This window comes from Marmota monax, unplaced genomic scaffold (assembly GCF_021218885.2).
Source record: "Marmota monax isolate L192 unplaced genomic scaffold, Marmota_monax_Labrador192_F-V1.1 WCK01_AAM20220418_F8-fsc00160, whole genome shotgun sequence".
NCBI classification, from domain to species: domain Eukaryota; kingdom Metazoa; phylum Chordata; class Mammalia; order Rodentia; family Sciuridae; genus Marmota; species Marmota monax.
The window spans coordinates 885,090-899,770 of NW_026694183.1; the positions used below are offsets into that span (position 1 = coordinate 885,090).

At 40.9% G+C, this 14,681-nt stretch overlaps 1 protein-coding gene across 1 annotated transcript; it reads right to left on the minus strand.

Moving 5' to 3' along the window:
- Positions 1 to 1,693: 1,693 nt before the first annotated feature.
- On the minus strand, positions 1,694 to 8,006 carry LOC124107836 (vomeronasal type-1 receptor 4-like). Its single transcript, XM_046466051.2, has one exon. The coding sequence runs from the start codon at positions 5,622 to 5,624 to the stop codon at positions 4,716 to 4,718; it is 909 nt and encodes a 302-aa protein (XP_046322007.1). The 5' UTR covers positions 5,625 to 8,006; the 3' UTR covers positions 1,694 to 4,715.
- Between the last annotated feature and the right edge of the window lie 6,675 nt (positions 8,007 to 14,681).

The following is a 14,681-nucleotide window of genomic DNA, read 5'->3' on the forward strand; positions in this document are numbered from 1 at the left end:
TAAAAGCAGACCAAGGAGAAATGGGAACAGCAAAGTCGGTGAGGGCACCGGGCAGTTTAACCCAGCTCTTCACTGAAAGCCAGCAAGACGTGGCTGCCCTTGGTGGAGTCCACAGCTGGCCAGCCTCCCTGGAAGCAATCCAGTCAACACAGCTTCTCTCAACTGAGACTGAGATTCCTCACAACACTAAGAATAAAACCACCATATGACGCAGCTATCCCACCTGGTGGTGTTTATCTAAAAGATCTAAAATCACCATACTATAGAGATATTGCCACATCATTGCTTATAGCAGCAAAATTCACAATAGCCAGGTTATGGAGCTAATCCAGATACCTGTCAACAAAGAAAATGTGGTTTAGATACACAATGGAGTGCTAATCAGCCATAAAGAAGAAAATCATGGCATTTGCTGGTTAGTGAACAGAAGTGGAGAACATCAGGTGAAATGAAATAAACCTGACTCAGCGAGTCAAGCATAAAATGCTTTCTCTCCTATGCGGAAGCCAGACCAAAATACAGAAAAAATTCTGGGTGGAAAACATCCCACGAAAACAGAAGAGAGATCAGTTGAGTAGAGGGAGAGGATTGAAGGGGGGTGGGAAGAGGGCTGGAGAAAATGAGGAATGTGAATGAAATTGACCAAACTGTTTTATGCACATGTATTTTATGCACAGATATACCAGAGAATTTCATCTTGATGAATTTAATTGTGAAATATTTTAAACACAAAATATAGTGTTATGTGATTTTTTAAAAGACTATAATTAAATAGAAGAAACATGATTAGATTAGAGGGAAGGGAACTGGGGAGATATGAGGGCAAGAAAAGCAGAAGTCCTGGAGACTGAGCCGGAGCAAATTGCATTCTTGCTGGTGTAATTGTGTTAATGAACTCCAATAATATGCACAACAGTGAGGTATGAAGAAAAATATGTTACTTTTTAAAAAAAGAAGGCAGCTTTGTTGGCACCCACTTGTAATCCTAGGCACTTGGGAGGATTGCAAATTCAAGGTCAGTTTCAGCTATTTTCCAAAACTCTGTCTCAAAATTAAAAAAAAAAAACTAACAGTGCTGGGGAAGAAGCTGAGTGGTAGAGCACTGTTGGATTCAATCACCAGCATCCCCCATTAATAATAGGTAAGTAAATAAATACATAGTAAACAAGAAAATAAAATTGATGTTAATTATTAGCCTTCAGTAAGAGCAGATTAAAAACTCTATACAATTCTCTGTAAATTAACATCCATCTTTTTGCTGCTAACCAAGAGTTTAAAATGAGTTTATAGGGTCTTTCTTATAGAACAACTCAAATAATTTCCATGTGTGGTTTTGTATTTCTTTAAAGACTGCCTGAGTTTTATTGTTCTAATAAGAGAAGGTGCTTCACTGCCTTTTGAAAATGTCCCTCAAAGCCTTGCTGTGGACCTTGTACCATGCCTGATATTAAAATCTAGTAATGCTTAAATTCTAGAGGAACTTAAAATAACTTTTAAAATACATTAATAAATAAAATCCAATGGGAAATGATGATCAGTTATTAGTCAGATTTATAAAAACTGATTTAAATAATAAAAATTTCATGTTTTAATCAAGTCCTTTTTCTGTATTTTCTGATTTTTTTCATTCTTTTTTTCCCCACTTTTTTGATTGCTTAAAACAAAATTAAGTTCTAGAAGAAATTGGGTTTATTCAAAACTTTATTTGTTAAAAAGCCTATTTTGGTTTACAATCTGTTTACATGAACTACCAGTTTTACAATGAAGTGTTGTGTGTTATTGATACAAATCCTATAAACTTACAAAATCTGATAGTCTGGATATAAAGCTATAAATCATGATTGTTATCTTAATAACTAAATTGCTTATTAAATTACAAAGTTCTCTAAGTACTAATAAACCTTATAGATGGTTTGTAGTCATACTAGGTAGTGTGAACAAGGTTAAAGGCAAATCTGCTTTACTCAACCTCCATCTCATGACAAATTTAAGGGATAAAGGTGTTGACATAGAATATGTATAAGTCCTGCTATTTTAAAGGGGTATTAATTTTTTTCTGAGAACTGCTTACATCATTACCTTGTTTACAAAGAACATCTAACTATGTATGGATGTTCATAATTGGTAGGATCACATTAATTTCTTGTATACTATGTTCCAAATTTTTACACTCTATAGAAGTTAGGACATATGGGTTAAACTGTCTACCCACATGGGGATTAACCTTGATTTACAAAAACAGGACTCCAACTGTTGAGCCCTCTTTAGGCAGATCTGACAGGACTATTTTTTACGAAGTTGGATTTATTGTTGGATAAAGAAGATAGAACTAAAGAGACTGTGCTTACTAGTTTACATCTGTCATGCAGACTGGAAGGCTTTGCTTTTATTAATATTTTGTAGTTTTTCTGGCCTAAGAAATGATCTATCAAAAAATTTCCATTGCTTAATATTGTCTAAAAGGGGGTGTTGAGATACTGATTCATAAATTGTCAGTTTTCCCCCTACATGAGACCACTGGAGTCAAAGAACAGGACAAAGGTCCTATATCATGGGACAGAGATGCTTGTCAAATAGTCAGCAATGTATTCGAGGAAATCATTCAGAAATCATGATGTCACTTGTTGAACTTCAATAAAAATAAAACTTTTCTCTAGTTCATTAAAAAAATGACTGCTTAATCATTTGATCTTCCCATAGTTGAATTCTACCACCAGCAACATGGATAAATGCTAATTTAAGAGCACATGTAATTTTTAACATCAAATATATAAGAGTTTATGCTGAATTCTCATTGTATAAAAGAGAGAGGTGAAAGTTATCTGGACTGTGAGCCGTCACACAGTCGTCACACTTAGGGATGGTCAGAGAACAACACAGCATCTCAGACTGAGGATGTTGTTTTTCTAAGTAGGAGCTGCACGCAGTGGAATGTGCTTTATTTGTGAAAACTCACTGGACATCTCATGCCTGGCTAGTACGATAAAAACACTTAAAATACATAGCAGTAAATAAAAAGCCAGTTTAAGCAAAAGATTACTATCCCATTTCATATAATGTCAAGTTGGACAGTGAGTGTATTTAATAAGTACACATCTGGTCAGTTTTTGAAAAGATGAAGTGTAGCATCTTGGAAATAACAGAAATCAACGTAGAAAATTCAATAGAACAGGAGTCAGAACAGCATTGTTGTTTTTCATTATGTCCAGTATTATATGGAACATGTAAGACAATTTTCATTAGCCAAAGGCAAATAGTGTTTTAATATACAAACAGTGGTGTTTCCTTCAAGAGACATAGCTAACACAGAAGCATAAGAGCAGATACAGAAGAAACACTCTCCACATAGTTTTACAAATGATTCAACGAGATTAGGAAGAAAACACAATAGAAAGAAAACTTTATGTTAAAGCTTTTGCCATTGGATGAAATTGATATTTAAATCTGAAATTTACATTTGTTACATAAAATTTTCTAGAATTATTGCTTGACTCACAATAAACCTAATCCAAGTGATATGTATGTACAAACACACATGTATATTGATATATCTAAACATGTACACATTTAAAATATATAAAGGTATATTCAAGAGTTTAATTTTTAAGTAAATTTAGACATTTCAATTTATACATTTATCTTTTTGTAAGCTGGGAAAAAAGAACCAGGGATTCAGGCAGAGCCAAGTCTTCAGATCTTTATCAGAATGTTGTTTTAGTACTAAGTACTACTAACAGGATTATAAACTCTAAACAGTAAATACTTGCCCTTATTTCTGACTAGGGAATAGCCAAAAGTCCAGTCTGTAAAAGAATGTTATGCAGAACCTCTTGATCTGCAAAGATAAAGTGACCCAAATTATATGCAAGTTACTTTAGTCAGCTTTTTATTGCTGTGATGATGGCACCCAATAAGAATTACTTAGAGGAGAAAAGATTATTTGTACCAGAGATCTCAGTCCATAGCCGACTGACTCCAAGGCTCTGGGCCCAGTGTGAGGCAGAGCATCATGGGTAGATGACATGGTGGGGGTAATTTGCTCCCCTCATGGCAGCAAGGAAGCAGAGAGACTGGGAAGGTGGGAAGGGGCCAAAGGCAAGATTTCCCATCCAGTGCATGCCCCCAGTGACCTGCCTCACCCACCCATATCACACCTGCCCACAGTTACCATCAGGTCAGCTCATTCAAACCAGGATGGACTGTTTAAGTTACACCTCTCACAATGCAATCATTCCACCTCTGAATATCCCCACATTAACACAGGAGATTTGGGACATGAGTCATGTCCAAACCATAAAAAAAGGCCAACCTACTGTACACTTACATCAAAGACTGGTTGTAAAAATACAATGTTCATATTTTGAAAATAAATCTGGCTTAAAAAAATTTTATGTGCTATCAATCAGAAACCAGGTGTAAAATATTGCAAATGGGTCCGTGTTGATATTTGATTTACCAATGCCTTCCTCCATGACATGAAGGTAGAAATAAGTGTGGGAGAAAAAAATACTTAGATATTTTTTAAATAAATTGCTTAAGCCACCCAGCACACACCAGCAGGAAGCACAAAGACATGAGTGCATGTGTAAAACTCACCATTCCCATGTGAAATAACTATACAGTTATGCTTTAAATTTTATGGGTTGGAATGAATAAATAAGAATTATGCAAAACCTTATAGTTCACATGTTCATCAGATCAGGGGTTTTTCTTTTTTATATATAGGAAAAACAAAACCTGGATGCACTGGAGTCTCTGCTTATGAGCAGTAAGGGGCTGATCGCTGGAAAACACCCAGAGAGTATTGCACCCATGTTCAACAGGAACAAGTTGGGGTTATCAATAACAGCCAAACACAGCTGAGAGATGCAGGAAAGTGTGTACAAAGAGACAAAGGTGCTCACCAGAAGGAGGATGGTTTTGGTGGCTCTGGACTCAGGAGAGGACCTGGGGGAGCTGGACTTATGAACATGCTGCATTCTCTGCTTGTGCCTGTGCAGGATGAGCACCATGGAGCTGCTGCCCCAGAGCATGAGCCCCACACACAGGGCATCAGGGAAGGTTAGCAATGCTGCATGCAGTGAGTCTGTGGTTGTGTCATGACGAACACTAGAACAGTATCCAAAATCCTTTAGGATTATAATGGTTGTATTGTTCCATTTTCCAGTTACATGCATAAGAATAATAATATTTATAAACATGTATAGTATGTAGCTCAGGAATATGGAGGAGCCAATGTACCTGGGAGCTTTCACTTTAAGCTCTGCCCACCTGGAGTCCCTGGGGCTGATGGTGATGGCCTGGAAGATACTCAGGAGGCTCGTGCTGCCAATGGACACACACCTGCTGACTCTGTGAACATAGAAAAGCAGCTTGCATGCAACATCACCAAGAGAAAATTCCAAACTGAAAGATGCCACTGTCTGGGGAACCCCTTTACACAGGAGAGTTAACAAGTTGGCCACAATCAAGTGCTGAAGAATCAAGTCTGTGTGTCTTACCCTGCACCCAGTGAAGTAAAGGACCAGGACCAGGTAATGGAGGAGAAGAGAGGAATTGCCCAGAGCTCCATCCACAGTCTGTGACAAGAAGATGATGCCTACAGCCACATCACTGGCTGCCATTCCACCAGTTCCCTGCTGTCCCAGCCAAAGTGTCCTGTAAAAGAACAGGAGGTCTGGGCTGCATATGTCCTGTCAACCAAAACTCAGCATTCCCACTCTCCAGAGTTCCCACTGTGAACATTGCATGCTTCTCTTTTTTACTGGCAGGTTTTAATGAGGTCTGTTTGAATTTTTTAAAGCATGAAAACAGCACATAGTGACTTCTTCAATCTTCAAGATTTGAGGCAGTTGCTGAGATGATTTTGCATGATGACCAGGAGAACTTGGTCATGCAGCAGTTAAACATCTGACTAAATTCATGCTCTGATTAGGGGAGTGGAGGGGACTGGCTGAGTGGTGAGAGTCAATACAGTAAACCACCAGGACTCCTTAACAGTGGTGAGTGGGGTTCTTCAAAGAGTCCAATTCACTGTTTAGTTTCAATTTTCTAAATTCCTATTATCCTCTAAACTGATGGTATTTTAAGCTTTTATTCTAATGTGTTTCTATTTGCTTGGAAATAATTATTCTACAAGCCAATGCCAATTATGAGAGAACCTGAGACATTTTGCAGGTGCTCTGAGGGAAGTAGAATCCAGCAGGCACCTGTCTCATGGTGAGCTATGTGCAGGGAGACAGTATTGGTTCCATTTCAAGAGAGCTACCACAGAACTCACCTGGTTGTATGTTAGAAAGTGCCAAAATTTGTAACTGAAATCTTGGTCCCTGTCCCCAGTGCCTGTTGCACTGTTATCGAGGAATCAATGATGGTGGCTGATATTACAACAGGGGCCACATATACACACTGGCATATGTACAGCATGAATTCTTCAAAATATTGAGACAGCATATTTGGGGCAACAATTCAAATATATACATTCAATAGACCTACTGTTTAGAGCAGTTAGGAAGATAGAAAAATTGAGCCAAAGGTGAAGAGATTTACTATATACCCCTACACACTCATACCCTACTCCACAACGAAATTCCTAAACCAGGTGGTGTATTTGACACAATGAGGAGGATGTTTTTAAACACCTGAAAACAAGATTTATATATGATACAGACTGTTGGAAAACCACAATTATTATATTATATTTTCCTTATAAATTTCTTATCAGTTAAGAGGAAAATAGCCTGAAAAAATCATAGACAACAGATGGTTTCAGGATTGGTACAATGATTGTCTCCCTGAGCCACACCATGCCCAGAGTTAGAGAAGATGTTCTAGTCTAACATCATGATTCAGATCCATTTCTACACAGGGCTCAAGGATTCCCATAAGTTCTTCCTACTCCACACAACAGGCTTGGAGATGTCGTAGGTCCAGTTCTAGAAATCCAGAAAGCAGCACAGAATCTCTGTAAGGAAGACTAGCAGCAGACTTATTTTAAATGCACCTTACAAATTGATGTAATCTAGTTCAGCAGCCACCATCAAGGAGGATCACTTTATGATCAACTGGGAGCCATCAGAGATGGCTGCAGGATCTAGGACCCCCTGGCTCTTCACTACATAAGCCCACTCCTTAAGAATTTTTCTGCCTCTTGGTGTGGCTCTGGAATTCAACCAGATCACAACAGAATCCCAGATTCTGATGTGATCACTTACCCAGACTCTTGAAATGGGTCTTCCCTCACAAATGCTGCTCTCACACTGACATAGGTATCCAACAGCCTCTTTCTCTTTCCAAGGATGGTAATCTCAGCGCAGAGACCTCTGTGACCAGGACAAGTGCTGCAGGGAGGAGGCCAGCTTCTAAGATATGGTTCTGTGACTCTGTCACCTCACCTCCCCTGAGACCTACAATTATCACTGTGCCTGTAGCAGCAATGGACGTGCAGGCTTGGGGAGCTCAGGACACTGCTGAAAACTTCCTCCACAGATGACACCTTTCAACAACAATTATAAGTTTCTTAATGGTATCTCATAAGAGGATCCTGGAGTGCTCGGAGGTTCTCCTGATTATCCATGATCCCTGGAGACACACAGTCACATGCAGGGGAAGAGTAAATTCTGTGGTCTGACATTTGAGGGACTGGCAGCCCCAATGCATCCCTTGTTTTCCAAACCTAGTTGTTTCCTATTCCTCATTTACCCAAGTGGAACCATCATTTTACCTATCAGTAGAGAACTGGAATGAAACAAAACACCTGGGAAGAATTTCAAAACACACACAACTGAAAGAAGAACTGGATGCTAACACTGCATTCTGAGCATCCTACAACTCTTCTGAACAAGTACAAGTCCATTCATCTGCACTTATTTGCACAACTCAATGCCAATTAACATCAGAATTTTCAAGGAAATATACTGACATTAATCCCACCCGTGACAGGAGGGATTCCTACAAAAAATAGAGAATGTGAGAGTAACAGCCTTTGGGACAGGAGTCTCCTGTGTTTCTCCTTTGCTATCAAAATAATAAAACTTATTTTCCCTTTTTCTCAAAACTGTGTCCTCATTATTAAATTGACCTTGATTGGCACTGGGGACAGGGACCAAGCTTTCACCTTCAAATTTTGGCACCCCAGATGGAACTTGAGAGCAGCCCCCACTCTAGCTCTCTTGGGCAGGCCTGGCACTCCAAGCAATGGCACTTCCATGCTGAGGATGTAAAGGGAACTTTTTGAGAACTGACTACTGGAAAGATAGGAGAAGGGTGGGCATGCCTCAGGACCAGCTGAACCAGAGGAGCTAATCCTGTAAGTAAAGGGGGGGACTGAGGAACTGCCAGCAGCTGCCAAAGCCCCTTTGCTTTGGGGAACTCCCGCCTTCCTTCCCTGCTCTGTAAGGATTGCTCCGCCTTGGTCTACTTTGAGAAAAAAGGAAACTGAATGCAGTAAAGTCACAACACCTTGGCCAATTGGTAACCAGCTCCCCTGGTGTGCACACCCAGACCCTTGATTCTACATTTCTGAGTCCCCTTTGTGGGAGCATCTGGTCCCCTCATGGGCAAATCTGTGGCACCACTGGTGTAGGATTAACGGGTAAGCAGGTGTTGGGAATCTGGGGAGATTTTTCCTCTATCTGGTCTGTCGGTTTTAAAGGTTCCTATCTATCCATCCATGGCTTGGGGATCCTCTGTTTGTCATTATATCTTTTGTTTGTATCTGTTTTGGCCCTTTAAGACATGGGCAATAGTGTGTTGATACTAGATTATCTCTCGGGAAAGATCTTGGCTGAATGGGCCACCTATAGATGTAAATGTGTCTAAGAAAAAGATGATTTTTTACTGTAACAATCTCGTTTTTGAATAGTGACTGAATCGTTGTACATTCTTGCAGTTGGGAGTTAGTTTGTCAGAGATAAAATAAATATTCTCTATGTGCAGACATGTATTCAAATACTTAACAGACAATAACTAAGGTGGATGCAAAAGGTGCTCCTCTAATGTGCTAGCACAGCAGGACACCAAATTGGGATTGGAAAAAAAATTTTTTTCTCTTCCTTTCAACCTGATGCTGACAGTCTGAGCACCAGCACTTCTCAGCCTGGCCTCAGACAACTGCAAATCATCCTGCTGTGGGTCAGGAACACCAGTTCTAGAACTGGGGAAAAGGTGGGGGGGGGATGACTCAAGAAAGCTTCTTTGTCTATAGAAAAAATTGGTAAAAAGGACCTGGCCTCTACTCTGCATTTTAGCCACTCTTTGCCCGAGTTGGAGAACAGGACTCAGTTTAATACTCCTGCAGACAAATGAAACCTATGTGGGCTGTAGGTCTCACTGATTTTCTTTCTGGGTTCTTATCTCATGGGTTCAAAGAATGAAATCCATAAATGATGGCAGGGGACAAAAATTTAAAAATCAAATTAGTTTTAAATGAGGGGGTGAAGAAGTCAAAACTCCCTGTCATGTCAGGGAAAACTGGTAAAAAGCATTTCCACTTGAGTATATTTGCTTAGGGACCTAAGGCTTCTGGATAAAGGCACAGATCAGAGTCCATGCAGAACAGGCATTAAAAGCACTGGGACAAATTGTTGAATCTATGCTGTACACATGTTGGGAAGGTACGAAATCCATTAGCTTGGCCTATGATTTTCTATCTGGATGTATGATTTTTAGTCCTTAAGTCTGAATTTTTTTGTAACCACCATTTGGGTCCACCCCCATTTCCATCTTCCTGCCACTATGAGGACAAAGGAGTAGACTAGGATGCTTAACCTCAGAGGGTTGCCTTTACATTTGAGAAAACTTTACCTGGGGTCCATTACACTCACTGTCTGATGATTAACCATGGATCTTAATGGGGGGTAAAAATGCCAGCCAGTCATAAGGAATGAGGCAATAGGTTCCAGTATTAGTAAATAAAATTATAATCTGGGGACAAAATAGTCTCCACTTTTTAAGATCTGTCAGGATGCCTTATTTGGCCAGAGGACACTTCTGGATGCAGCCCTACCTATTGCCCAGAAAGCTATAGCAATGTCATAGCAATGCACAGTTAAAGGGCAAAGGGGAATAAAGGTTCTGAGGAAAACATGTGATGAAAGCATGCTGTGGGAAAGGAGGATACAGAGGGAGGAGGCAGACCTTGGATGATAGTGAATCAAGGAAGATACATAGTGTGAGTAAAGGAAGTTGAGCCTGGGGAAAAGATAGACATGAAGAGGCAGGAAAGATGTGCACAGGAAAGTGTAGGGAGTTGGGGAGGACAATGGGCATGGTTTAGATCACTGGCTAAAGCATATAGAAGAAAAAGACAGGGACAGCACTGTGAATAATTGGTCAAGGGCATGCATGCAGTTCATGGAGCCGAGTTGCCTGAAAGTTAAGCACTGTGGGGCTTGAGGGTGTTGGTCAGAGGACACAGGAAATTGGCAGAAATGTATGATTTGGGAGTAGATAGAGAAATGGGAAGTGAGACACAGGTGACAGAGTATGTGGGAGCAGATGAGGTGAGGTGGTCCTTGCAACAGGAAAAACAAGGATGCATGTCCAGAAGTTCACAGGATGTAGGGGCATGCTATAGACTAGAAGGGCTAATGGAAGTGAGGGATGATAGAGGTTTGGTGGATCTAAAGGTGACGGGGTAGAGAGATGCACATGATTTATTGATGGACAATGGCTCTCATAGGTCTTCTGGTTCCTTTTCCAACTGAGAGCATGACTCTGTTGTAGATTCTGCTCTCTGCACCTGCAGGGGGCACCTTAGCATGGCACCAGATGCTCCAACTGCACTAAGTCCAAGTGCAGAGGAGAAGTAGCCAATAGCTGATCATCTGTCGGGATGCCAGATAATGGCCTTTGGGATGCTCAGGGTTGTGCTTGTGGTTCAAAGTGGATATTTTTAATGATGCCATACAGGGTCATATCTGTCCCTTCTTGGCCATAGTGCAGGACTTTCTGGATAAGAAATTTTTGTCACTGATGACATATAAGCATCATTTCTTATGCTCCTTTGCCATCTGTTTAGCCCATTCCATAAAATATTTCTTCACAACTTTGGCCAACTTTTACCAGGTTGTTTGTTTAGCTGTTGAGTTTTAAGAGGTCTTTTAATAAGTCTCATATAAAAGCCCTTTATCAGATATGTATCTTGTGAATATTTTCTCCTGGTCTGTGGCTTGTCTTTCTCTTTAAAAGTATATTTCACAAATCATCATATATAATTTAAACAAAGTTCAACCAAATACTTTTCCTTTATGGCCTGTCCTTTTTTTAGTACCTACAAAGTCACTACCAACTCAAAAGACAGCAGGATTTTCCATGTCATCTCCTAGGATTTTTACAAGGTTTCTGTTTATGGGGGAATTTTAATTTATGGGGGCATTTGAAGTTAATTTTTGTGAAAGGTATAACTATTAATGGTCCAGGAATTCATCAGGAAGAGAAGGAATGAACTATTCCATATTCATTCATACAAAGAAATGCAACTCAGCCATATAAAGGAATTAGTGCTGATAAATGAACCGAACAGATGAATCAAAAGCATTGCGCTGAGTGTACAGCTGTGGCACACTGAATAATGAACATAAAGATGTGCACAGCCTAATGCCCAGAACCTGTGAATATATTACCAAACAAAAGGGACTTCAAACGGCCCTTTGTCCCTCCAGGTGCCTAATTTTGAAGCTACAGCCTCCCCATTTGTCAGTCCCACATTTTCTCCATTTATGACTTATAGATTCTCCCAGTTTACAATTTCAGCCTTCCAGGTTGTCAACAACATAAATTTCCCCATCAGCCCCACAAACCCCCTTCTTTAACCCCCAACACCCACATCACTGAGGCCCAGGCCCTCGCCATGAGACAGGAAAGTAAAATGGGCCAAGGAAGAGAGGCCCTTAGTAAATGGAGAACTAAAATAAAACAAGTTATGTTGAACTTGCTTCTTCAGTTCAAGACAAACAGAACATTCAACATATATGCTTATCAAAGATCAGACATTACTTAAAACATCATCCACCTGAGGAAATTACATAATGTGCCAACAAATTTGACCAAGGAACATTCTGATTCTGACTTCCAAGCAAAGAGTGGTCACCATGGGATCTGATTGTCACAAGACTCAATCTTCAAGGTGGCTTGTAAACATCTTCCAAATCAGCAAAATCTAACAATGGCTCCCCACATAGGGTTACACCCTCAAAAATCATATGGAGAGAGCTCAAAGCTGGGCACCTCACTCATCTTTTGAGACAAGGGCTGCCCATACTCCAAGTGTAAATTCTGTGCATGTCCTTCAATAAATATTTACCTGTGCCTTGCTTTCTGAAGTGTCCTTCAATCCTGTGAAAAACATTGAGAACCTAGATGGTTTCCCTTTATATCTCCATCTTAGGGCTTCTCTGGATCCCTCTGTTGGCAAGCCCTGACCCTTATAGACCCATCCCAGCTCAGTGGTGCCAACGACCTTGCAAAACCAGCAAGCTCTCTAGGACTACCTCCCTGAGGTCTTCCTAGCATAGCACCTATGAACTGGAAGTTACTGCTGGTCATGTAAGAGTCTTTCTGGGGAGTTATGATCACATCTGTGGAACAGCCACCTTTCAAGGTGTGCAACAGGAAAGGTGGACTCTTCCATTGTGCACTTCAGCTGTAGAGTCTCCTGGGCAATAGTATCATCTGCAACGTGAATAAAATCCACCTCCCACAGTAGCAAGCCCACTTCTTCATACCACAGCATGTTGACCATTGGCCTTCCTCCCCTCCCTCCTTTCATAGGGGCAGGAAATATGGGAAGGGTTGGTGTCCCAATCCAAGACCATTGGCTGGAGCAGTGGGATTGTAGCCAAGGGCAGGTCAGGGGTGGTTTGGACAGCAGAGTTTTGAGATGAAACTCAAGTTCTGAGTTGAAACAGAGTTTGACCTACATTCCTCCATCAGGAAGAAAGGGAGATGAGCAAGCTTCACTGCAGTAGGAACTTTTCTGCCTGACAGCCACAGGGCTTGGACAATCCAGGTGGTACAGAGGGCAAGAGTTAGAAAACAAGGTGGCACAATGGGGGCCAGGTGACCACACCTGTAATCCCAGTGACGTGGGAGGCTGAGGCAGGAGGATCAGGAGTTCAAGGCCAGCCTCAGCGATTTAGGGAGACTGGATTGAAATAAATAATAAAGAGGATCGCAGGGTATAGCTGAACAGTGGACTTCTCTGGGTTCATTCCCCGGATAGGTGAGGGAAGAAGAAAAGAAGGAGGGAGAAGAGGAGGAAAGAAGAGAAATGGAAGAAAGGAAGGGAGAGAAGGAAGGAAGGGTTTGGCAGCAGACATACATGTACCAAGCTTAGTTAGGTGTGCACTGGGTGGGCCTCATTCCGGGACTTCAAACTTGACAGGTTTTCTTCTGGTCCACAGGGCTCACGGTAGGTCTAGTCCACCCAGCCTCTGACCAGTTCAGGGAATGAGCTGGCCTGATGCTGCCATGGCAGAATATAGATCCACAGAAATGAGACAGGATCCGGGGCCCAGGAGAACTCCCCATCTATAGATCACCCATTTGATTCTCTGCTGAAGACTATCTGCCCTGAATCCATCCGATTATAATGTGTGTGTGTGTGTGTGTGTGTGTGTTTTGTGCCAGGGGGGCGGGGGGTGTTCAAAATTAAGTGTACACCAGAAAACCGTTATTAGAAATGCAAAAATATTGCCCCTCCAGCCCTGAGGTTCTAGCTTAAGGAGGTCTGGAGAGTGACTCAGGAGTATGCACTCTTTTAAATTTCTCAGACTCCTGAGACAGAAAACAATTTCAAACAGTCCTGGAGTATTCTCTGTGGCTTCCTCCCAACATTATGTAATTCATTTTTCTATGTCTCTGCCTCACTAGGTGATAAGGTCCACAAAGGCCATTCCTTTGTCTGCTTCACCAGAGTGTCCCCAGAGTGTAACACAGCACCTTGCCCAGTGATGGCAGTTCACAATATTCCTGAAGGAATGAATTCTTCCAATAACTCAAGAATCCAACTTAATTCTAAGACAGCCACAGCATGGCAAATTTCCGTTTCATTCATTCATTTCCCAAATAGAATATAAAGTTTCTGTTTTTCTGTGTAGGGAGAATCACATGAGCCAGCACTCTCCAAACTTTTTGGGATGACGGGAATGGGTCAGTTTTGCTCTGTTTGTGCTGTCCAGTTTAATAGCCATTACTCATGCACACCTACTGAGCACTTGAAATGTGGCCAGGGAACTGAGGCACTGAATTTCTAATTTGTTTTTAATATTTTTGTAACTTAAGTTGCCATAAAACTATAGTAATTTGCAATCTCTTGTACCTACAAGGCATGGGCATTAGAAAACAAATTCTTTGTGCTCTAATATGCATAAATACTATGAAAAGCAGTCCTTCCTCAAATAAGGTAAAGAAGGTGGTGCAGCAGGCACTGAATATCATAAACACATAGGGAAGATCCACAGAGTAGGAAAAGGAGGAGGGAAGAAAGATGGGAAAGGGGAGGAAACATAGAATGAATTTAACAAAATCATATTATATGCTTATAAAAATGTACCAAAGAGGGGCTGGAGTTGTAGCTCAGTGGTAGAATGCTCACCTACCATGTGTAAGACACTGGGTTTGGTCTTCAGCACCACATAATTAATAATTAATTAAATAAAGGCATTGTGTACATCTACAAC

Coding starts and splice junctions, on each gene's coding strand:
- LOC124107836 (XM_046466051.2), bottom strand. CDS start 5,624: ATGGCAGCCAGTGATGTGGCTGTAGGCATCATCTTCTTGTCACAGACT.